The following is a 23,842-nucleotide window of genomic DNA, read 5'->3' on the forward strand; positions in this document are numbered from 1 at the left end:
TCTTTTTACAGTGTGGAATCAAAGAATTAATCATAGAATTGATTATAGAGGGCCTGGCCTGAAACTGGGTAGCCTGAACTGTGATGGAAGCCCTCAGGTTAAATCATTGACAGAATGCCCCAAACTGAGACTGAGATAAAGATGCTAAAATCCCACAGGATGTCTCAGGACCACAGTTTAAATGCAAACTCCTTTTGTGAACTCTAGCCCTTTTGAAGTCTGTGAACAGACATCTCCTGTTCTGATAAGTATTGGGGGTACATGCCCCCCGTCTTCCTGGCCCCATAGGAACTTACTCCATACAGATTAGCATTTTAACATGTATTGTGTAGCCACCCATCTTCGGGTGATAGCCAGGGTACCTGAACACACATTGTATAATCAAATGGCTCTTTGGTCTTTCCTGTGAAAACATTTGGTGTATCCCATTGTACATATAATTGTCTTTCCTGAACTGTTAATCAAATTCCACTATATGATCAACATGTAAATGAACCTAAGCAACCCCTCTATAAGTCTTTTGTATCTGGTAGCCAGGGGAAGTACATTTGCCCAGCATCCAGACATGCTGCTTGACTTCCCTATAGCCACCTGGGTTTTCCCTATGGCTATAGTATTCCCCATAGCTCTGGTTATGTAATTGTGTGTGTGTCACAATTAAAGCTGCACCCGATCCAACTCTAAAATGTAGCAGTGTGACTTTATTTTTCCTCAACAAACAGGTATTAGCTGTGAAACAGCATTACCATGAGGCTTCTTAACATGATATGTGTCCTTACTTACCACTTCTATCATTTCAAAGGGCTCTTCCCAAAAATCTTGCATATTGAACTTTTTCACAGGATTTAATATTAACATCAAGTTTTTTTAATCACAAAAGGATGTTTACAAGTATTTTTGTCATACCATGCCTTGTTTAAATAGTCTGTCTTTGAGGTTGGTTAGGTCTATACCCATTGTGTTTTCTAACTCCTTCCTGAACCTTTGAATGTATTCCGTTACTGGCTTTTCTTTCACTTAAGTGTTCCCTTCAATGTGGATCCTTAATTCAATCATATTTCTGGGGCTTTGGTATCTCAGGGTAGGTAAGGATGCAGACTTCTCCTGTGCATTGGTAGGCCCTTTATAGAGCTGTCTCCAAATCCCAGGGCTGTGCATATGCAAAAAACCAATTTCCTCTCTTGGGGTTAACCTGTTGCTCTCACCCCCAGATTAAGTCCTTCCTCAACCCCCTTTTCTGGAGGGTTATGATCTGGGTTCTCTTGGTTAAGAGAATCTACTTGCTGACTATGTGTATCTGTTCCCAGCAGCATCCTTTCAGCTGCTTTCTGCGTGTTACCAGCCAGCTGTTTGTATGCAGCACATAGCTGGTCCCTGTTGTAGATTCTTGGTGTGAAGGGAGATGCTGGTGGCACGGGGATCTCTTTTTGCTTTTCTAACAGTCCCAGTTGGTGTTTCTGTTCTTTCTCCTTCTCCTCAGCCTCCAGTTGCTTTAGCTCCAAGACTCATTGGTGTTTTTTCTCTTTTTCCTATGCCTGTAACCTGAACATGTGTAGCTTGGCAATTGTTTTACAGCTCTCGCCCGTTTTTATGCTTTTCTGTATCTGTTTCCCTTTCCCAAAATAAGCAAACGGAAAACAACAAACTATGACCTTTTCTTGAGTGTTTCCCACCGCCACACTTAAATTTTCACTTAAAATCACCACACCAGCGTTTGAAGTGTAAACCTCACTCAAAACAACAAGCTGTACACATCACCCTACTTGCTGCACCACTGTGACATCCCCCAGGGACAGTCTGGACTGTTGAACCGTGATGTCCTTTTAACTTTCCAGCCCAGGGTGCTTTTTACACTGCTCTGCTAGTGAAAAGCTGCTTCTCCAGGCTCTGTTCACACACAGCCATTAGCATGTAAAATCACTCCCAGCAAAGTTACAGGAATGCTTTCCCAGCCACTTATGAACTAGTTATAGGGTGACACCTGCAAATTCTTAGTCCCAGCCTTGCATCCCAGAAATGTACAAAATATATCATAACCACATAAAAGTGGTGAACATGGGGTACAGGGTGTCACAACCAGTTCTGCCTAACCTGGGTTATGTGGGTTATGTTCCACCACCATCATTTAGGGGGAAATCATAAAGTTACATATAATGTTGCTATCTACATTTCACCATGATATTATTGAACAGTGAGTTACTAGTTTTCAAATGATACTGTAAAGGCATATTTTGTACAAAGATTATTACAGTCGTATTTAGGATGTAAATACAGGCGTGTTGTCGCAGAAAGGCAGCTGTAATCTTTGCCATTGATTGTGTCCACTGTGTTTCCCTGTATCTGGCAGTGGAGTCCACTGTGTACCAGTGTATCAGTGCTTGCTCTCTCACTGCAGCCTCTTCTGTCTCTCCCTCCCTTTTAGGTGTTTTGTCCGAAGAGCAGATCCAGCTGAAAAAGCTCAAGAAACAGGAGGATGATCAGGCTCGGACAGTGGTTCTACGCCCAAACCCCCCATCTCCGCCCAACACCCCCCATAAACTGACATCTGAGCAGTTGGGCATGATAGAAAAGCTTGTGGCAGCTCAGCAGCAGTGTAACCAGCGCTCATTTACAGACAGGCTCAAAGTGACGGTACAGGCTCCAAGAGCAGACTCCAAAATACGGAGGGAAAAGGGAGGCTGGGGCTGTGTGCAAAGTGTAGGGGAGCAGCACATGGGGGAGCCATGCACTAACTGTAGGGAGAAGTGGCATGGGGCCGAGGCCATGTGCTCAAGATGTTGGGGAAGGCCATGCACTAAGTGTATGTGAGGATGGGGGCTGAGCGCTAAGTGTAGGGGTGTCACGGGTGGGGGCCATATATTAGGGTTAGGGGGGCTGCTGGGAGGGCATGTGCTAAATGTGTGGGGGGTGCCGAGATAGAGGGTTGGGGGGTTGTTTTTCTTGTATCCTTTCTTTCATTGTCCCTTCTCACCCTTTATGTCTCTTCTCTCCCACCAAGCCATGGCCTCAAGCTCCAGACCCTCATAACCGTGAGGCACGGCAGCAACGTTTTGCTCATTTTACTGAGCTTGCAATCATCTCTGTGCAAGAGATTGTGGACTTTGCCAAACAGCTGCCTGGCTTCCTGGAGCTAACTAGGGAAGATCAGATTGCTCTGCTGAAGACGTCCACCATAGAGGTGAGAATCCAACCCCATCACCATTGACACCAGTAGAGAAGAGTGGCTCTCTGGTTGGTGGATTGAATCCTTTCTCCGTTGGCTTATACTGGCCAGGTTTGAGCCATTGCACTGGGGAAGAGAGATGGAGGGAAACTCAGATATGGAACCACTATTCCACTGCCATCCTCTCTGGGCATGGGGTACAGTAGGGAATGGGGCAAGAGCGCTGGCTCTGGAGAGCTTCCAGCTACTCCAGTTGCAGCCTCTCTCTTCAGAAGGCACTGCTGAAGATGGAGCAGGATTTACTCTGTAATTTAAAGGGCTACAGAGTGGTAGTGGATGGGTGATGTTTCTACACTGAGGCTCCAAGACAAGCTGTAGCTTCTGTAACATTTTTGCTGAATTCACAACCAGGTTCTGAGTGTGTCCCCCTGGGTCTGTGTCTTTCAGGTAATGCTGTTGGAGACATCCCGGCGTTACAATCCAGAGACTGAAAGCATCACCTTTCTGAAGGACCTGAGCTATAATCGGGATGACTTTGCCAAAGCAGGTGAGCTGAAACCCAGCTGGTGCATCAGATAGGATTTTTCCTTCTTTCTTCTGTTGTTACCCAAATAACAAATATTACAGGATCTTATTAGGGGATAAGGCAACAAGCCACATTTATTGTGAACACAGAAACTTGGTAAATAGTATTAAAAAAAAGAAAAGTATCAACACTGTAATAACATTAATATTGTGCTTTACTTAGTGAAATAGCATTAATAATAATGTAAACACTAGGAAAACAGTATTAACATTATATCAATACTACAATTACAGAGACACATGTTTCAATTGATGCTTTCATTCACACTCACACAGACTGACAGGCATACACAGACAGGGAGACAGACAAACATACATAGGGATCTTCCAGATGTCATAGTTACCAGCTTCTTGGTGCTCATGATAGTCACTGGCCAGGTGACTAGAGCATGAGGATGAGGAGCAAGGTTCTGCCGATGCGCATCGGTACTCCTGGCTGATGTGACGTTGTAGACACTGTCCCATGCTCTCCCACCCTTTCCATTGTAGGCTTCTGGACCCAAATATAGGGTTTAGGGGTTTGGATGAGGTATAGATGGTTTGGAACAGGAACTTGGCAACATGTTGCTGGGACCTCAGTTCCCACTTAATAGGCAGTCACAGTTCAATTCAGGTACTAGCCCCAAAGATCATAGAGGAAACTGGGATGCAGTTAATGATCTTCTAACCCCTTCCAACCCCATATTGGGGAAATGTAGGAGACAGGATCAGCTGTCTCCATTCTCCCCAATGAATAATGAGGGGGACTTTTTCTCAACTCTTACTAGGTTATATGGCTGCTTTCAGCTGCCATACCTGGTTTGAGAAGGATTTACCTGATGTTCCTCCCTGTGGACTACAAATCTCAGGTTTAGGGCAGGCATTGTCATTAATGGTCACTGAGTAGAAGGCACCTAGATTCAGTGAGCAGAGTTGGAGATTCAGAAACCTAATGTGTGGTGCTGTGACTGCTTGGAAATCCATGTTACTTACCTACCAGTGAACTGTTCACAGCATCCTCTCTGGGGCTTGATTATCCAGGTGCAGGGCCTGTGCATGTGATGGGGGCAGGAGGGGGGAGGACTAAGGAACACAGGTTAATGATTTGTCTTATTATTTGAAGCTAATGCTGAGTTGTTAGAGTGTAAGGCTGCTGTGCTGCACAATGCTTGTATGTCTCAGGAAGACCTCGTTGGGAGATACAGCTGGCATGGTTTTAGTAGGGCTAGTTTGTTTGAACATTCTGTGTTGTATTGGCCCGGGCTGGGAGCTATAGGAGAGGTGACACTATGATGGCTATCCAGTGGTGGTGGTGGTGAAGTGAACTCTATGTAGTAATTTGTGGTTTAGTTTGAGACATTTGGAGACCTGTGCGAGTTGCAAAGTGCTACAGAACTGTTATTGTTATTCTGTGGCTTTAAATACTCTAAAGGCTAGATTTTTCAGAAATGCTGAGCACCATTAACTCCATTTTGAAGCCAGTAGGAGCTTAGAGTGCTAATCACTTCTGAAAATTCAGGCTTCAGCTGTCCAGCTGCTGATTTTGTATCCCAGGAGTATCTGTCCTTAACTTATGCCTCTTGTAGAGGCCCTTATGTGGAAGTTCCCACCTCACCATGCCTAAGAATTTCCCTTTATGCTCTTGGGGAGCTCTGCAAGACTGTTGGTTCTAGGGATTTTAAACCAACCCATCCCTGAGGACTCCCGCCTGTTTGCCAGAGGCAAACCACAGTGCTTGCAAGATTCACTGAGAGGCTATATAAAGCAGTTTATCGGCAGCATCTTGTCAGAGATGGATTTTATTATGTTTTCTGTAATCCCATCCATGTACATGACGACCAGACTAAAAAAAGTAACAGGTCTTGAGTCTGAAGGCCTTACTCTCTAAGGGTTCTGAATAAGAAGGTCCTTAGGCTCACCCAGTGCGAGGAATATTGTGGACTTCTGCTCCTGCCCTGCTTGCCCCTCCTCTGTCCCTTCCTCATTGCCCTTTGTCCTCTTCCTCCCATTCTCTAGTGATTGTTGCCCCCTATTCATTCCTGTTTCCCAAGTGGCTCATTTCAAACCCTGGGCTATAACTAGGAGTAATAGAATGAAAAAGCAGTCTGAAGGTCAGGAAAACTCCACTGAGTAATACATCTTCTGATCAGGAATCATCTCCTAGTGCATATGATGGAAGTTGTGTTGCTTGAACATTGATGTTGGCAAATCTTTAGAGTCCTGCAAATCTGCGAATATCCTTTTTATATCCACGGTATCCACATATGTGGATATCCATGGATCATTTTTTGTGGATTGTGGATTGGATGCAGATTGTCATGGAGGTCACCGATTCTGTGGCTTTCTGGTATCTGTTTAGACTTCTGGAACAGGGCTGGAGCAGTTGTCAGTTGTTCAGTGGCAGCAGTCCAGGTCTGACAGCTGCTCCAGCCCTGTCCCAAGAAGTCATGGAGGTCCTGGAAAGTCACAGAATCCTGACTTCTGTAACCATCCGCATCCAATGCGCAATCTGGAAAAAATGGTCCATGGATATCCTCATCTGGGGGGTGTGGGACTGGCCTCCAAACAGCTGATTGGAGGCCCTAGGGTTGCAGATGCAGATACCCATAAAAGACAGAGTGCGGATTGTGGGTCGGATACAAGTTTATTCTAGCAGATGCAGATCCACATATTTGTGTCTGTGCAGGGCTCTACAAATCTTCTCTCCCCTGCCCTCCAGCACCTTCCAACACATCACTTTATTTGCAAATGGCTAGAAGATTATGCCCAATCCTGTCAGAGTCAGTTCTGGATTCAATGGTCCATGGGGCAATTCTTTATTTCTACCAACAAAGACACATGCTCTGAAAAATATCTAGCCAATTCAGAGTGTAGCAGCGATCCTGCCCAGCCAACACAGTTTGCCAGGAATAGAGAATCCTGGTTTGCACTCTCTGCACTGGCACCCCAATAAAACCAAGTTCTGGTGTCCTGATTTTCAAAGCCCTATGTGCAGGGTTGGTTGATTTAAATCAGAGTGATTTTAAGTCACCAATTTCATTTAGGATTTATATCAGCAAGCAGGAAACCTTGGTTTAAATTAATTGATTTTAATCATGTTTTGCATTTGTACTTTTTAGTTATCCTAAAGAAGTTGATTTGCAACTAAATATAGCCTTTATACTAAATTTGGTGCTGCTTCTTGCTAACCACAGGGATACACTATATCTGTATACACTTATTTAAACAATTATATAGCTTAACTTACATTTAGATTCTTAATGTTTACATTTTTCATTATTTTAGAAAAATGGTGGATGGTGCATTTCTTTTATACTAGAGGATTAATTTTTTCCAGTGATTTATGTCTAGCTCTATTTGGATAGACATTCAAATTCTATTACGAATGCACAAAAACAACATTTTAAAAGTTTAGTTTATTAAATAAAATAAAATAAAATAAAATAATATGCTGTAAATATAAGAAAAAAGTGTATCAAAGTTTATCAAAATATGTTTTGCATTTAAAACTAATTAAACAAAGGAAATATTATCTGTAGTTAGTGAATTGAAATAATTATTACTGGTCACCAAGTCCTTCAAGATTTTAGAATTAGTAGATCTCATTCTCTCATATCTACTTTTTGTTCATAGATTGGAAGAGGAAAATAAGCTTTCATGATTTTTCAACTGCCCATTGGTTTCTTAACTTTGAATTTAACTAGTCATTGAACTGAATGAACTGAGTAAATTGAAGTGAAGAAAATATTCTCTGCATTTGCAGAAGAAACTGCTGCTGTCAAAAGCTGGTTTAGCATTGACCAAACTGATTCTGGGTGCTTACCACCAAGTCGGGTTTGACTTTTATTTAAATTTGGTAGCAAATATGTACTGCTTTGTATTATTTTTGTATGCATTTTAAAGGATAAATAGATTATGTTTGTGTCAATTTCACATTTAATTTTAAATACTTTTATTTTTTAAAACTAAACTTGTATTTAATTTAAATTAGAAAGAATCTGATTTTGATTGGGGAAAAAATAATAAATTTTATCAGTCCTGCCTGCATGGGATTAGCCCTGGTTATCTGATAGTCTCTGTCCCTCCATGACCACAGTCTCCCACACCAGATATGTTCAACCAGAACAACAAAGAAACTGTTGTCAAATCGCATGAAACTATGCTTGTGAGCTGGACTTTCATATGAGCTGGGCTGAGACAATGGAACTCACTGCCAAATGCAATTAGAATGACCACTATCCTTGCATTCGGTGCTAAATGCAAAACCCATCTCTTTGCTCTGGACTGCCTGCAGTGGTACCCCCATTTATACCAACATGATTACATTTGTATAGAACCAGAATGGAACACAATATTTTAGGTAAGGGTGTACCATTGATATATATATAAAGCTATTATAATAATTTCAGTACAACTTTCTATTCCACTCCTTATGCAGCCATACATTTGTGTGTTTTTGGCTGTTGCACACTGATCAGAGGTCTTCATTGACCTGTTCACGCTGAATCTAGTAGTGTGTATGAGTAATTCAGATAATTCTTTCCAACTTGGACTTGTCAGTGCTACATTTCGTCTACCATACTATGTTTTTATCTAGCTTTGTTAGGACCCATTTATTCTTGTTCTTTATTTTCTGTATCTTAGTTAGTTTGAGCCATGACATAACTTTGCTTTTCAACACATGACAAATTAGTTTCCTTTATAACCTCTTGTGAGGGACTTTGACAAAGGCTGATTTGAAAGAGGAAGTCAGTTATATCAGTTGGCACTCTCCTTTATCTATTATTTTGTTGACATACTGTACTGAAGAAGTCTAGTTCATACCTCTTGGAGTTATTTTTTCAGGCTATTTGAACACTCAGGTGGACATCATCCTCACTCAATTGATGTTATCAAGCTTTCCCTTGAGACCGTGAGGGCTTGAAATGTCCTTTTTTTAAATGAAAGCTGAGATTCTGATCTCCACAAGCTGGGGTGCTAAGCAGGGGCATGTAGTGCCTATGCATTAACCCCACTCTGCCATCTGGTCTGGTGATGTTTTGTTCCAGCACCTCCTTTTCTGTCACCTCAATCTCTGAGTGTGCCTCATCTTTACTACTTGGAAAGAGTAGATCCAGGAGTATCTTCCCCTGTGGTGAAGACTAAGTAGAGAAATCTAGCGTCTTTTCAGTGACCTTGGGCACTTTAGTTGTTCCCATTGCTCTGTGGTGGTCCAGCAGATATTAGTTTTCTTGTAAACTTCCTGTTTCTGACACTTAAATAATTATTTTGGTATTTGTTTTTATGTCTTTGTCTATCTGCTCTGCCAACTCCTTCCTAATTTCTATCTTCCATTTTATTACCATAGTTTGTTCCTTTCTATTGGATTTACTTGGGTTGGATTTCCATTTCCAGAGGCTGAATAGCTGGAATAACCTCTTGAACTTTGTCACTTGAGTAGCCACTTAATCTAAGGATTTTAATTTTTTCACGTTGGTTTTAGGGCCTGTTTGACTTAGTTGTTTCATTTTTCTATTTTTTAAATCCCTTTTTCTAAAAAGTGAGTGGCACCCTGCTAAGTTTTTGGTAAATTCCTCACCTGGCAATGTTGAACTTAATCATATTATGGTTAAGAACATATGACATCCATACTGGGTCAGACCAGTGGTCCATCCAGCCCAGTATCCTATCTTTCGACAGTGGCCAATGCCAGGTGCTTCAGAGGGAATAAATAGAACAGATAATCATCAAGTGATCTATCCCATCGGCCATTACCAGCCTCTGGCAAACAGCAATCCCTGCCTATCCTGGCTAATAGACATTGATGAACCTATCTTCCATGAAATTCTTTTTGAACCCCATTATAATCTTGGTCTTCACAACATCCTCTGGCAATGAGTTCCACAGATTGACTGTGAAGAAATACTTTGTTTGTTTTAAACCTGCTGCCTATTAGTTTCATTTGGTGACTCCTAGTTCTTGTGTTATGAGAAGGAGTAAATAACACTTCCTTATTTACTTTCTCCACACCAGTAATGATTTTATAGACCTCTATCATATGCCCCCTTGGTCGTCTCTCTTCCAAGCTGAAAAGTCCCAATCTTATTGATCTCTCCTCATATGGAAGCTTTTCCATACCCCTAATAATTTCTGTTGCACTTTTCTGTACCTTTTCCCATTCTGATATATCTTTTTTGAGATGATGTGACCAGATTTGCATGCAGTATTCAAGATGTGGGTGTACCATGGATTTATAAAGAGGCAATACGATATTTTCTGTCTTATCTATCCCTTTCCTAATGATTCCCAACATTCTGTTAGCTTTTTTGACTGCTGCTGCACATTGAGTGGATATTTTCAGAGAACTATCCACCATGACGCCAAGATCTTTGAGTGATAACAGCTAATTAAGACCCCTTCATTTTATATGTATAATTAGGATTATGTTTTCCAATGTGCATTACTTTGCATTTATCAGCATTGAATTTCATCTGCCTTTTTGTTGCTCAGTCACCCAGTTTTGTGAGATCCTTTGTAACTCTTCATAGTATGCTTTGCATTTAACTGTCTTGAGTAGTTTTGTATCATCTGCAAGTTTTGCCACCACACTGTTTACCCCCTTTTCCAGATCATTTATGAATATGTTGAACAGTACTAGTCCCAGTATGGACCCCTGGGGGACACCACTATTTACCTCTCTCCATTCTGAAAACTGACTATTTAGTCCTATCCTTAGTTTCCTTTCTTTAACCAGTTACTGATCCAGGAGAGGACCTTCCCTCTTATCCCATGACAGCTTACTTTGCTTAAGAGCCTTTGGTGAGGGACCTTGTCAAAGGCTTTCTGAAAATCTAAGTACACTATATCACTCTTGTCCACATGCTTGTTGACCCTCTCAAGGAATTCTAGTAGGTTGATTTCCCTTTACAAAAACCGTAACTGTTCCCCAACAAATTGTATTCATATATTTGTTTGCTAATTCTGTTAGTTACTATAGTTTCAACTAATTTGCCTGGTACTGAAGTTAGGCTTACTGATCTGTAATTGCCAGGATTGCCTCTGGAGCCTTTTTAAAAAATTGGTGTCACATTAGCTATCATCCAGTCATCTGGTACAGAAGCTGATTTAAATGATAGGTTACATACCAGTTAGTAGTTCTGCAATTTCACAATGGAGTTCCTTCAGAACTCTTGGAGTAGATACCATGTGGTTCTTGTGATTTAATACTGTTTAATTTATCAATTTGTTCCAAAACCACCTCTAATGCCACCTCAATCTGGGACAGTTGCTCAGATTTGTCATCTAAAAAGAATGGCTCAGGTTTGGGAATCTCCCTCACATCCTCAGCCGTGAAGACTGATGTAAAGAATTCAGTTAGTTTCTCCACAATAGCCTTATCTTCTTTGAGTGCTCCTTTAGCATCTCGATTGTCCAGTGCAATGGTTCCCAACCTTTTCTCTGCCATGGCACACCTTGATACCTTTAATTATTTTGAGGCACACCACCAGTTAGTCTCCAAATGAGCTCATGAATATTCATGAGCCAATCCAGAACTCTTCAAGTAGTTTTTCAAAAAATTCTGTGGCACACCTATTCAGGCCTGACTGCACAGCAGTGTGCCACAGCACACCAATTGGGAAACACTGGTCTAGTGGCCCACTGGTTGTTTAGCAGGCTTCGTGCTTCTGATGTACTTATAAAAATTTTGCTGTTACTTTTTGAGTCTTTGACTAGCTGTTCTTCAAATTCTTTTTTGGCCTTCCTAATTATATTTTTATACTTCACTTACTAAAGAGTTTTGCTCCTTTCTGTTTTCCTAAATAGAATTTAACTTCCACTTTTCAAAGGATGTCTTTTTGCCTCTGCTTCTTTTACTTTGTTGTTTATCCACAGTGGATAAACGCGGCATACTGCCTTGTCCTCGGAATAAGATCCTGCTGTTTATTTCATAAGTGTATTACACTTTTTTGGTCCTCCTGTGTTTTTTAATTTGGGGTATACATTTAAATTGAGCCTCTATTATGGTGTCTTTAAAAAGTTTCCATGTTATTAAATATATTGTGGATGGAATTTAACAACTCCAGTTATTCCTTTTGGGAGTGATGGGAAATTATTCATCAACCCTGAGCCCATTCCATTATGAAGTCCCGAAGGCATCCTTTACATAAAGCTTATTCGTTGCCTGGACTGTCAAACATCTACACCAGCTTCTTCATCAGGTTCTCCATTCACATGGGTACAGACAATATCCTGGATGAGGCCCTGAGTTGTGGTAGAGCAGCATGTCGTACCCCCACCTCTTCCACCAACTCAGGCCACACTGAAACATTCTTGCTTGTCAACACCACTGTGTAGTTTTCCAGTGTTTTAATCCATCCACCAATACATAGCAGCGTCTCCACACCTTTACACACTATATTTCAACTTTTTAACCCCTTATCCAATAGGAGCGGGATAAGAGGTCTACTCACAGGACCCCCTTTGTCAGACTCTTTCTTTCCCATCCCAAGCACACCTTCCTATGCCCTTTTATACAGCTTCCCTCTTAATGGACTAGTTGGCTCCCCAATCTGACCTGGTATTCAGCTACACCTCTGTCCAATTAGACCTTCTCCAGGGAAGGTAAGTAGTACTAATAGTGATTAGCGTGCTGGCTCTAGTGCTAGCCTCAATACTCTGTCACAGGGTCTGACACACACTCCTCAATAGTGGAGAAGTGTGAGGGAGGGACCCAGTTTGCCATTGGCCCTGGAACATACTGAGGTAAAAGGGAGCAGTTGCTCCCATGAACTCTGCAGCAATGCAGGGATGGGCACAGACCTCCCCCCTCCTCCAGTAATTCACTGCAAGAAAACTGGAAGTCTCATCCTGAGGGTGAGAGGCAGGGAGCAGCAGCCAGTGCTAATTCCCATTCCTTTCTTTTCTGTTTTCTCTAGGCCTGCAGTTCGAGTTCATTAACCCCATCTTTGAGTTTTCAAAGGGAATGAATGATCTACAGCTCAACGATGCTGAATATGCACTTTTAATCGCCATCAACATTTTCTCTGCAGGTAAAAGTAAGGAAGGGGGCTGGGAGCAGCAGCATAGAATCAAAGGACAAGAAGGAGAAAGATGTGGGGTCAGAAGCTGAGGAGGTGAGACAAGGGTATAGCAGAGGGGTCAGGAGCCCAATATTGGTGCTGTAGTAACAGTACCACATATGCTCTGAGTAATCATACTCAGAATCTTTCTGAGTTCCCTCCATAAGGAGGGGAATTCTCCACTGCTCCATGACCTGCACCCAATTACCTGAAATGTAGTCTGTCTCTTCTAGAAACCATTAGTTTACTGTCTGAGGAATGTTCATGTCACTACTACCCCACGGGAGCAACATTTATTGGTCAGTGAAAGATATTTTGGAGTCTGGGCCCGTTACAGCTTCTGAGTCATTAAAGGGCTGTACAAAGAAGTTGTTGGATCAGTCTTGGCTCTGATTTACACCCTGAAGGATCAGTATTTTCTGATTTTTCATTATTTCTCCCAGTGACTCTCTTGCAGGGGAGTTTCTCCTATCCCTCCCTCACATCTCCATTGGAACTGGAATGTGATACCCAGTGAGTTAGACCAGGCTGCTTTAGCTCTATAGCCTCCTGCCACAAAGTCAAGTCATTAACCCTTTTTAAATTTGGCTGATAAAGACAGACACGAGAAACAGATTCTCACAACTGCTGTCTTCCATGAGGCATCTTGGCTGTATACTATTTCACAGGGAGAGTGCTGGACAAGGCTCAGGGGTACATCGTGTCCAGGGATTAGGATTAGATTTAGCATGCCATGTCAAGACTGGCCATGCTGCCTACAGCTATCTACTAATGTCTAACCTGCTTCTTGGCAGACCGACCGAATGTGCAGGATCAGTCCCTGGTGGAGAGACTGCAGCACACCTATGTAGAGGCCCTTCATTCTTACATTTGCATCCACAGACCAAATGTAAGTGCCTGTCTGAGCCCTAAAAATTAATTGAACTCAAGTATATGTGTGAGAGATGACTAATGATTGAAGTTCTCCTCTCTCTAATTCCCCACTCCCTGAATGAATCCTCTGCAGTCAGAAGTAATGCATCATTTCCTTTAGTTATTCCCCTATGCCAGGCACCCTCATGCTATTCCCCTACAGTGTCTCCTACTGGCAGTGGCTGGAACTAGAGGAGTTGTGAGTAGAGGTGGGCAAAATTTTTTGGATGAATAGTTTGTTAAAAAATGCAGTTTCAGTTAATCAAAACTTTTCATGATTTGGGTGAAATTTGGCAAATAGTTTAGGTCAAATTTTTTGGGAAAAATTATAGATTAATGAAATCATGGAAGTGTAGGGCTGGAAGGGACCTTGCTTGATCATTTAGTCTAGTCCCCTGTGCTGAGGCAGGACCAAGTAAACCTAGACTATCCCTGACAGGTGTTTGTTCAGCCTGTTCTGTTCTTAAAAACATCCAGCGAGGGGGATTCCACAACCTCCCTTGGAAGTCTAATCCACTGCTTAGCTATCCTCAGTTAAGAATTTTTCCTAAAATCTAACCTAAATCTTCCTTCCTGAGGATTAAGCCCATTACTACTTTTCCTACATTCAGCAGACATGGTTCAGTAGACAACAGCCCTTACCATATTTGAAGACTTATCAGGTCTCCACTCTGTCTTTTTCAAGATTAAACATGCCAAGTTTTTTTTAACCTTCTCACAGGTCAGGTATTCTAAACCATTTATATTTTGTTGCTCTCTGGACTCTCTCCAGTTTGTCCACATCTTTCCTAAAGTGTGGTACACAGAACTGGACCCAGTACACCAGCTGAGGCCTCACCAGTGCCAACCACAAGTTACCTACTGTTTCTGACATACAACACTCCTGTTAATACACCCCAGAATACTAGCCTTTTTCCACAACTCCATCACATCTCATATTCAATTTGTGATCCACTGTAACCCCCAGATCCCTCTCAACAGTATTACTGCATGGTTAGTTATTCTCCTTTTCATGGTTGTCCATTTGATTTTTTCCTTCCTAACTGTAGTACTTTGCACTTGTCTTTGCTGACTTTCATTTTTTGAATTTCAGACCAATTCTCCAGGTCATTGTGAACTCTAATCCTGTCCTCTAAAGTGCTTGTAACCCCTCCCAGTTTGGTATCATCCTCAAATTTTATAATCATACCCTTCATTCCATTATCCAAGTCACTAATGAAATATTGACTAGTACTGAACTCAGGACATATCCTGGAGGGACCACATTAGATACGTTCTCCTAGTTTGACAGCAAACCATTGATAACTGCTCTGAGTATGGTCTTTCAATTAGTTGTGTCCACCTTACACTAATTTAATTTAGACCACAATTCCCTAGTTTGCTTATGAGACTAATGTGGGACTGTGTCAAAAACCTTATTAAAAGTCAAGGTGTATCACACCTACAGCTTCCCCCCTATTCACTTGGTCAATAATCCTGTCAGAGAAGGAAATTAAGATTGTGTGGCATGATTTGTTCTTGACAAAGCCATATTGGCTATTACCCTATTATTCTTTAGGTGCTTACAAACTGATGGTTGAATATTTGTTCCAGTAATCTTTCCAAGTATTAAAGTGAGGCTGACTGGTATATTGTTCCCTGGGTTCTCTTAGTTTCCCTTTTTAAAAGTAGATACTATGTTTGTCCTTCTTTGGTCCTTTGGGACCTCACATGTCATCCATGCATTCTTGAAGATAATCACAAACAGTTACAAGATTGCTTAGTTCCTTAAGTAGCCTATGTTGAATTTCATCAGGCCCTGCTGCCTTTAATACATCTAATTTATCTAAATATTCTTTGACTTGTTCTTTCTGGTCTTGGCTTGACTTGTATTCTTTCACCTTATTATTAATAATTGTATTAATTATCTGGTCACCATTAATCTTTCTAGTGAAGACTGAAGCAAAATAGGCATTAAATACTTCAGCCTTCTTGATGCACAAGAACATAAGAATGGCCATGCCGGGTGGGACCATTGGTCCATCTAGCCCAGTATTCTGCCTTCTGACAATGGCCAATGCCAGGTGCTTCAGAGAGATGAACAGAACAGGTAATCATCAAGTGCTCCATCCCATTGTGCATTCCTAGCTTCTGGCAAACACTAGAGGCCAGAGACACTTCAGAGCATGGTTTTGCATCTCTGCCCATCCTGCCATTGATAGATGACCTATGCTCTATGAATTTACCTAGTTTTTTTTTTTTAAACCCTGTTATAGTCTTGGCCTTCACAACATTCTCTGCCAAAGAGTTCCACAGGTTGACTGTGCATTGTGTGAAGAAATACTTCCTCTTGTTCATTTTAAACCTGCTGCCTATTAATTTCATCTGGTGACCCCTAGTTTGTGTGTTAGGAGTAAATAACACTTCCTTATTTACTTTCTCCACACCAGTCATGATTTTATAGACCTCTATCATATGCCCCCTTGGTCGTCTCTCTTCCAAGCTGAAACTTCCCACCCAGTCTTATTAATTTCTCCTCATATGGAAGCTTTTTCATATCCCTAATAATTTTTGTTGCCCTTTTCTGAAACTTTTCCAATTCCAATATATGTTTTTTGAGATGGAGTGATCAAATCTTCAAGTAGTAGTCAAGATGTGGGTGTGCCATGGATTTATAAAAAGGCAATATGATATTTTCTGTATCTTATTTATCCCTTTCCTAATGATTCCCAACTTTATATTAGCTTTTTGACTCCGCTGCACATTAAGTGGATGTTTTCAGAGAACTATCCACAAGGTTTCCAAGATCTTTCTTGAGTGGTAATAGCTAATTTAGACCCCATCATTTTATATGTATAGTTAGGATGATGTTTTCCAATGTGCATTACTTTGCATTTATCAACATTGAATTTCATCTGCCATTTTGTTGCAGAGTCACCCAGTTGTGAGATTCTTTGTAACTCTTCACAGTTTGCTTTGGACTTGACTATCTTGAGTAGTTTTGTATGATCTGCAAGTTTTGCCACCTCACTGGTTATCCCTTTTTCCAGATCGTTTATGAATATGTTGAACTGTACTGGTCCCAGTACAGACCCCTGGGGGACACCACTATTTACCTCTCTCCATTCTGAAAACTGACAATTTAGTCCTACCTTTTGTTTCCTTTCTTTAACCAGTTGCTGATCCAGGAGAGGACCTTCCCTCTTATCCCATGACAGCTTATTTGCTTAAAAGCCTTTCATGAGGGACCGTGTCAAAGACTTTCTGAAAATCTAAGTACACTTTATCCACTGGCTCATACTTGTCCACATGCTTGTTGACCCGCTCATAGAATTCTAGTAGACTGGTGAGGCATGATTTCCCTTTACAAAAACTATAGTATTTGATAATTCTGTTAGTTACTATAGTTTCAGGCAATTTACCCAGTACTGAAGTTAGGCTTACCAGCCTGTAATTGCAAGGATCACCTCTGGAGATGTTTTTAAAAATTGATACCACATTAGCTATTCTTCAGTCAGCTGGTACAAAAACTCACTTAAAATGATAGGTTACATGCCACAGTGAGTAGTTCCGCAATTTCACATCTGAGTTCCTTCAGAACTCTTGGGTGAATATTATCTGGTCCTGGTGACTATTACTGTTTTATTTATCAGTGTGTTCCAAAACTTTCTGTACCACCACCTCAGTCTGGGACAGTTTCTCAGATTTGTCACCTAAAAAGAATGGCTCAAGTTTGGGAATATCCCTCACATCTTCAGCTGTGAAGAAAGATGCAAAGATTTCATTTAGTTTCTCTGCAATGGCCTTATCTTCCTTGAATGCTCCTTTAGCATCTTGATAGTCTAGTGGCACCACTTGTTGTTTAGCAGGCTTCCTGCTTCTGATGTACTTAAACATTTTTTGCTGTTACTTTGAGTCTTTTGCTAGCGGTTCTTCAAATTCCTTTTTTGGTCTTCCTAATTATATTTTTACACTTCACTTGCCAGAGTTTATGCTCTTTTCTATTTTCCTCTGTAGGATTTAACTTCTACTTTTTAAAGGATGTGTTTTTGCCTCTGCTTCTTTTAATTTGTTTTTTTGGTCCTCTTACTGTGTTTTTTAAATTAGGGCATACATTTAAATTGAGCCTCTATTATGGTGTCTTTAAAAGGTTTTTATGCAGTTTACAGGGGTTTCACTTCTGGCACTGTACCTTTTAATTTCTGTTTAACTAATGTTGTCATTTAGTGGAGTTCCCCTTTCTGAAATTAAATGCTACCATGGTGGGCTGCTTCGTTGTCTTCCCCCCGGGATGTTAAATTTTATTATGTTACGGTCACGATTACCAAGCAGTTCACATCTTGGACCAGATCCTGTGCTCTACTTAAGACTAAATCAAGAATTGCCTCTCCTCTTGGGGGTTCTAGGAGTAGCTACTCCAAGAAGCAGTTAAGGGATCAAGAAACTCTCTCTCTGCACCCTAACCTGAGGTGACATGTCCCCAGTCAATATGGGGATAGTTGAAATCCCCCATTATTATTATTGAGTTTATTTTTATTAGCTCTCCTTTCTCACTAAGTAGTGGCCCTACACTTTCCTTTCTCTTGAGGAGTTTATAAAAACCTCTTTTTATTGCCTTTTATGTTCTTTGCTATACGTAACTCATTTGTGCTTTAGTCTTTCTGATTTTGTTCCTACATGCTTGCATTATTTTTTGCTCATCCTTAGCAATTTATCCATGTTTACACATTTTGTAGGATTCCTTTTTGATTTTAAGTTCATCAGAGAGCTTCTGATTGAGCCATATTGGCCTCTCTGACAGAGGCTACTCACCTAACTTGAGCACTTCTAGGCAGCTGGGTGTGGTGCTGCAGTCTGTTTTCTCATGGTTATCAACCTCATTAGGTGGGTCTTCAGTGGCTCAGCAATCCAGCCAAGTCACACAGTCAATATAAACGAACAAACCCCTTCTGGGGCAACAAGGCATTCACCACACTGTCACCCCTGTCTCTGGGCCCTTTAACACTGAGGCTTCAGTGTCCCCTTCTCAGGACTTATGTCACTTTCCTAGTGGGTGAACCCAGGCCTGCCCATTACTCCAGGTCCCAACCCTGGGACCCTGTAAACAGCAGCTATGTACTGCAGCCGCCAGTTTGCTACTGCTATTCTCTGTGGGCCATTTTTCACATAGGCTCTTTCTTTTCACCCATTATCTTTGGGTTAGAGTAGTCAGGTCCTCTTGTTCTCAGGGCTAGTAAATCAGATCATTGAATGCCTCTGACTAGAGACCCCCTTCTTTTCCTCTCTGCTCCCAGCAAGGAACTGACTTGTTCAGCTCCTGCAGTTTCTTTTATATGAGCCTGCTTCATTCTGATTGGCTGCTTCTGCACAGCCTTTGTAGGCAGGCATGGAGGACCCACCTTTGCTACTCCTTTCCTGAGTCGGGGTGTGGTAGGACCACAGGGCCTCAGCAGGGGGCCTTAAAGGGCCAGGCACACTCTGTCATGGCTTCTTATTAGTCTTTCTATCTTTCCTTGCATTGGGATAGTATGCTATTGTGCCTTTAATATTGTCTCTGAGAAACTGCGAGCTTTCCTGAGCTTCCATTTTGCCTTAGATCTTCTTCCCATGGGACCTTTCCTATCAGTTCTCTGAGTTTGTTAAAGTCTGCTTTTTTGCAGTCCATTGTCTTTATTCTACTGCTCTCACTCCTCAGTCCTGTCCTTAGAATCTTGAAATCTATCATTTCCACCTGTCATCCATCTGATGTTCCCACAGATGTTAATGAAATTGGTCAGTCTTCGGATTCTATCATTTCATGATTACTTTCATTCAAGGCGCCTTCATCCTTCAGATTCTCAACCAATTTCTCCTCCCTGTTGGTGAGAATCAAGTCTAAATTGGCTGTCCTGCTATTTACTTTCTATACCCTCTGAAACAAGAAGTTGTCTCCATTTCATTCAAAGAACCTATTGGAAATTTTATGTTTTGCTGTATTACTTTTCCAACAGAGGTATGGGCAGTTAAAGTCTCCATTTTGACTATTTCTATTATTTGTTCTAGAAATACCTCATATACCTCCTCCTCCTGATTTGGTGGTCTATAGTAGACCAGTGCTATGACATTTCCACTGTGTTTTCCCCTTTTATCTTCACCCAGAGACTTTCAACTGCTCTGCCCCTCACCTCCTTCTGGACTTTAGAACATGTGTATTTTTAATGTATAATGCAACATATCCTCCCTCTTTTCCTTCCTGAACAAGCTATACTCCTTTATACTAATATTCCAGCCATGAGATTTATCCCACCAAATCTCAGTGATGACAGTTAAGTAATAATTTGACTTATGTACTAATACTTCCACTTCTTCCTGTTTATTCCTTATACTCCTTAAATTTGCATATAGATATTTAAGATGACGAGCAGATTCCTTTACTGTTTCCCCTCCTATGAACCTATTGTAATTTTTCACTTCATCCCCAACATCTAGCTCTCTGTTAAGATTGCCTTTTGTTACACTTACCTGTAGGCTTATGTTACCTGCTCCCTTTGAACCTAGTTTAAATCACCCCTCACTTGGTTAGCGAGTCAATGTCCAAAGATGCTCTTCCCCTTCTTTGTCAGGTGGAGCCTATCTCTTCCCAGCAGTCCTCCTTTCCAGAACAGCATTCCGTGGTTGTGGAAACCAAAGCCCTCCTGCTGACACAATCTCTGCAGACACTTTTTGACTTTTCATTCTGAAACAGTGTTTCAGTCAAAATTTAGTTAGATTGATTCTAAAAGACATGAAAAAACTGAAACAAAAATTGTTTCAGGTTGAACAAAATGTTTTCATTCAACCCAAAATGATTTTTTTCCAGTTTTTAATTTTGACCACCAAACTAAAACATAAATTATTGTTTAGCGCTAGTTATGACTCCCCCAGCCTATAATCCAGCACCACTCCCAGCAGCCCCCTCTTGGAAAGGCTGAATCTGGAGTAGCTGTGAACTCTCCACATGAGCACTCCCATCCAATTCTCTACTGTGAGATGCTAGTGTTGAAGGATGTTAGCTTGTGTTGTAATGCATCCAGTAGGTGGTTAGCCTTGTAGCAAGATTCTGGATTTACTTTTGACTGTCTATTTGTGTGACCCTGCAGGACCACCTCATGTTCCCACGGATGTTAATGAAACTGGTCAGTCTTCGGACTCTAAGCAGTGTCCACTCCGAACAGGTTTTTGCCCTTCGACTACAGGACAAGAAGCTCCCTCCCCTGCTTTCAGAAATCTGGGATGTGCATGAGTGACTATGTGCTCCCAGGGCATTGACCTGCTGAAGTAACACCATCTCCCATCCTTTGCTAACAAGAAGCCAGCCTCTCCTCTCCAAAGCACTGAATTGTGGGCTGGGCAGTGCAGAGTGATGAGCCTGTGGTTTCTTTGATGTGATGAGACTGTGCATAAGGCAGCTGGGATAAATCAGATGTTTTTGTAATCTTTGATTTAGTGCCCCCCAGAATGGGGATAACATGTGAAACACCTCAGAATGGTAAAGATGAAGATCCCACCCACATATTCCCTCAATGTCTGTCATTTTTCTAAGTACATGATCTGGGGATTTGACCCACCTATCCTTCCCTTCTCATTGATTCTGAAAGTGAATTTGCAGGAACTTGCTAAATCCTCACTGAGAGCCCAAGAAGCTTCCCCAAGGTTTTTGAGGCAGAGTCCCCAGTGTATGTGGACTTGAGGAACTCAGGGAAGTTTATGTGGATGTGCTGGGTGTTTCTTTGTATTCCATGTATTTGAAGTCTCTATTATGTGCTGCCCTTCACAAAGATTCCCAGAGAAGAGGCTATTGGTGGCATTTCCTCTTTGTGAAGCTTCATCTCTAGAGCTGTCTTTTCATTCTGGGCCTTCTTTGGAAAGCAGATCTCTGGAATGTGCAGTGCCATTTACTTAAAGTTGTTCTGTGGGCAGGGAGCATCTTCTGTGTACCACAGAGAAACCATGGATCATCTAGCTGTTTTTTTTAATAAGGTTGCCAGTCACTATAGTATTTTTCAGTTTGCTAGCAGCTGGAAGCAAAGACTTAAAAAAACATGGAATAGATTTTGTGTTTGGGTTTGTGTGGGAGAACAGAGAAGAATGTAAGCATCAGTGCCTGGGCAGTAGAGGTGGTGGAAGTCTATCAAGAATCACCATAATTTTAGCATGTTTAGTGGGTTCCAGGGAAAGTGAAGATTATCAGCTGAGGACAGAGAATGCACTGTATTTATAGCATAGTAGCAGGCATTGCCTAACTGATGGGCTGCACAACTCTCTCAGAAACCTGTCTGCAGGAATATTGAGCATAACTAGCTCTGCCCAAGTCTTCTCCCTTATGCTAAAAGTCTTTCCAAATGTATGGCTGTTTGTTAGTGATTAATGGGATGTGAAGTTATCTCTGTATGATGAGTATCCCCCTTCTTCTTAAATCCTCTCTTCTCCACCCTATGCATGGTGAAAATCACTCACCTCTTGGTCCATAAGTATTTTAGTATTTAGAATAATAATTTGTTTGACAAAAGAGAAAAGTGTCATTGCGAAATGTGTTCCTTGTTCTGCAAGAAACAACCAACTGTATTTGATCCTAGAGATTTAACACACCAAGTCCCCAGTTGTCTGGTCTCATGTATTTTCTCTCTAATAGATGTATATTTGCTTCCCAATGAGCATCCGAGAGCCTGAGTTCATATGGCTCATGTAGTTTTGGGCTGTGTATGTGAGCACCATGCCTGTTGCAAGGGCTTTTTGTCTGTTTTGCACTCAAGGTTGGTCCCCTGCCTCTGGCCTTCATTCTGCACCTTTGTAAAGCACTTGTAACAATCTGTAAAATAATCTGTCATTTTTTTATAACTCGTTGCAAAATTTCTTGTTTAAATCTGTATTTTTAACTAATCTGTTTGAGAAATGTTAATGTTTATACAAAAGAATAAAGCCTAATACAAAATATTTGGCTAGCTATGATTTACCATCTATGAGAGGTGGCATAAGGTCGTATTTTTTTGAACCTGTTGGAAAAATATTCCAAATGAGGTTCGTTAGCTCTGCACCAGATAGAAAAGAGATTTACGCAGGTAGTTGGGCAGTCTCCAAGATTTATTTCTGCAGAGGTCGGACACTTCCCAGCAAGTGGTCAGTGTGAGACCCCGAAGGCATGCTCTTTTGCATATTTATACAAACACAAAGAAATTACATATGCATAAATTTTTAATGCTTATTGGTACTCAGATTATTATTATTATTGCTATTAACTTTACACTTTCTACCTCTTCTAACTATAAACATATGCATAACATAAAAGATAAGGGCAGAAGATTTTAACTTATTTATTAAAATTGTATAGTCTATTTCCCAAGACTAAAGAGAAAGCAAAAACTACTTATGGCTGACTCCTCATTTTTTTTGTTAACTTTTTTTTTTTTACTTTGGCAGAGATAAGCACCATAAACATATTGAAGAGGAGTGGGTGGGTGATTTCAACAGAAAGCAGAACACTAAAACAACTAAAATGGAGTAACTGTGGTCAAGCAAACAATTATTTTCCTTCAAACCCCAAGCTAATTATTAAAAAGGGGCAAACCCAGCATAGGGAGGATGAAGAAGTGATTGAGAAAATGACAGTGTGGCTCCAATTTAACTTCCTTCACCCTTTCCACATGCTGGATGAATCTCCTAGGAGAGCCCTCAGCTTGCTACGCATCTTTCTGTGGCCTCTATACACCGCTGTGATATGTGCCAGAGGTGGCTCAGTGGGGCCAATGCAGCATGTGGAGACTACAGGGCCCACCATGCATATTGCACCTTAATTGGTATCGTCAGGGTGGAGAATTGCATGCCGGGATCCGTAGTTTAGTGACCCGCATCTCCCCCGCAGAGAGCTGCGGGCTGCCCGCAGCCTGTGCTGGGCTCTGCTCACTGAGGCGCTTGCCCGCCTTAGCACACGTAGCCAGCGCTGGCTCGCTCCCGCCCCAGGCTCGGGAGCCGACCGGGGCCGCGCCCGCAGCGGCAGGGGGTGGGGCTGCGCTCACTAGCTCCCTCCTCCCGGCCCAGCCCCGCTTCTAGGCTGTAGCGCCTCTGCGACGTGCGGCGCCTCAGCCGCTGCGCTCCCCCTCGGCCGCTGTAAGTGGTTCGCTCCGCTCCCCTCCCACCCCTGCCGCTGGTT

General features: G+C 41.7%; 1 protein-coding gene across 10 annotated transcripts in view; it reads left to right on the top strand.

The window, feature by feature from the left end:
- Positions 1-22,629, top strand: part of NR1H3 (nuclear receptor subfamily 1 group H member 3) — a 51,240-nt gene extending 28,611 nt beyond the window's left edge. For 8 of the 10 annotated variants that reach the window (XM_067557700.1, XM_067557705.1, XM_067557701.1 and 5 more), the window contains 6 exons: positions 2,423-2,631; positions 2,999-3,178; positions 3,611-3,710; positions 12,643-12,756; positions 13,581-13,675; positions 20,796-22,629. In XM_067557700.1, coding sequence (XP_067413801.1) covers positions 2,423-2,631; positions 2,999-3,178; positions 3,611-3,710; positions 12,643-12,756; positions 13,581-13,675; positions 20,796-20,942 — 845 coding nt within the window. In that variant the 3' untranslated portion in view covers positions 20,943-22,629. Of the gene's footprint in view, positions 1-2,422; positions 2,632-2,998; positions 3,179-3,610; positions 3,711-12,642; positions 12,841-13,580; positions 13,676-20,795 lie in introns of all 10 variants that reach the window. The other 2 variants (XR_010921627.1, XR_010921626.1) reach the window with 2 other exon arrangements.
- The last annotated feature ends 1,213 nt before the right edge of the window (positions 22,630-23,842 follow it).

This window comes from Emydura macquarii, unplaced genomic scaffold (genome assembly GCF_026122565.2).
Source record: "Emydura macquarii macquarii isolate MOO-44397 ecotype Brisbane River unplaced genomic scaffold, CSIRO-AGI_Emac_v2 contig_1876, whole genome shotgun sequence".
Taxonomy (NCBI): domain Eukaryota; kingdom Metazoa; phylum Chordata; order Testudines; family Chelidae; genus Emydura; species Emydura macquarii.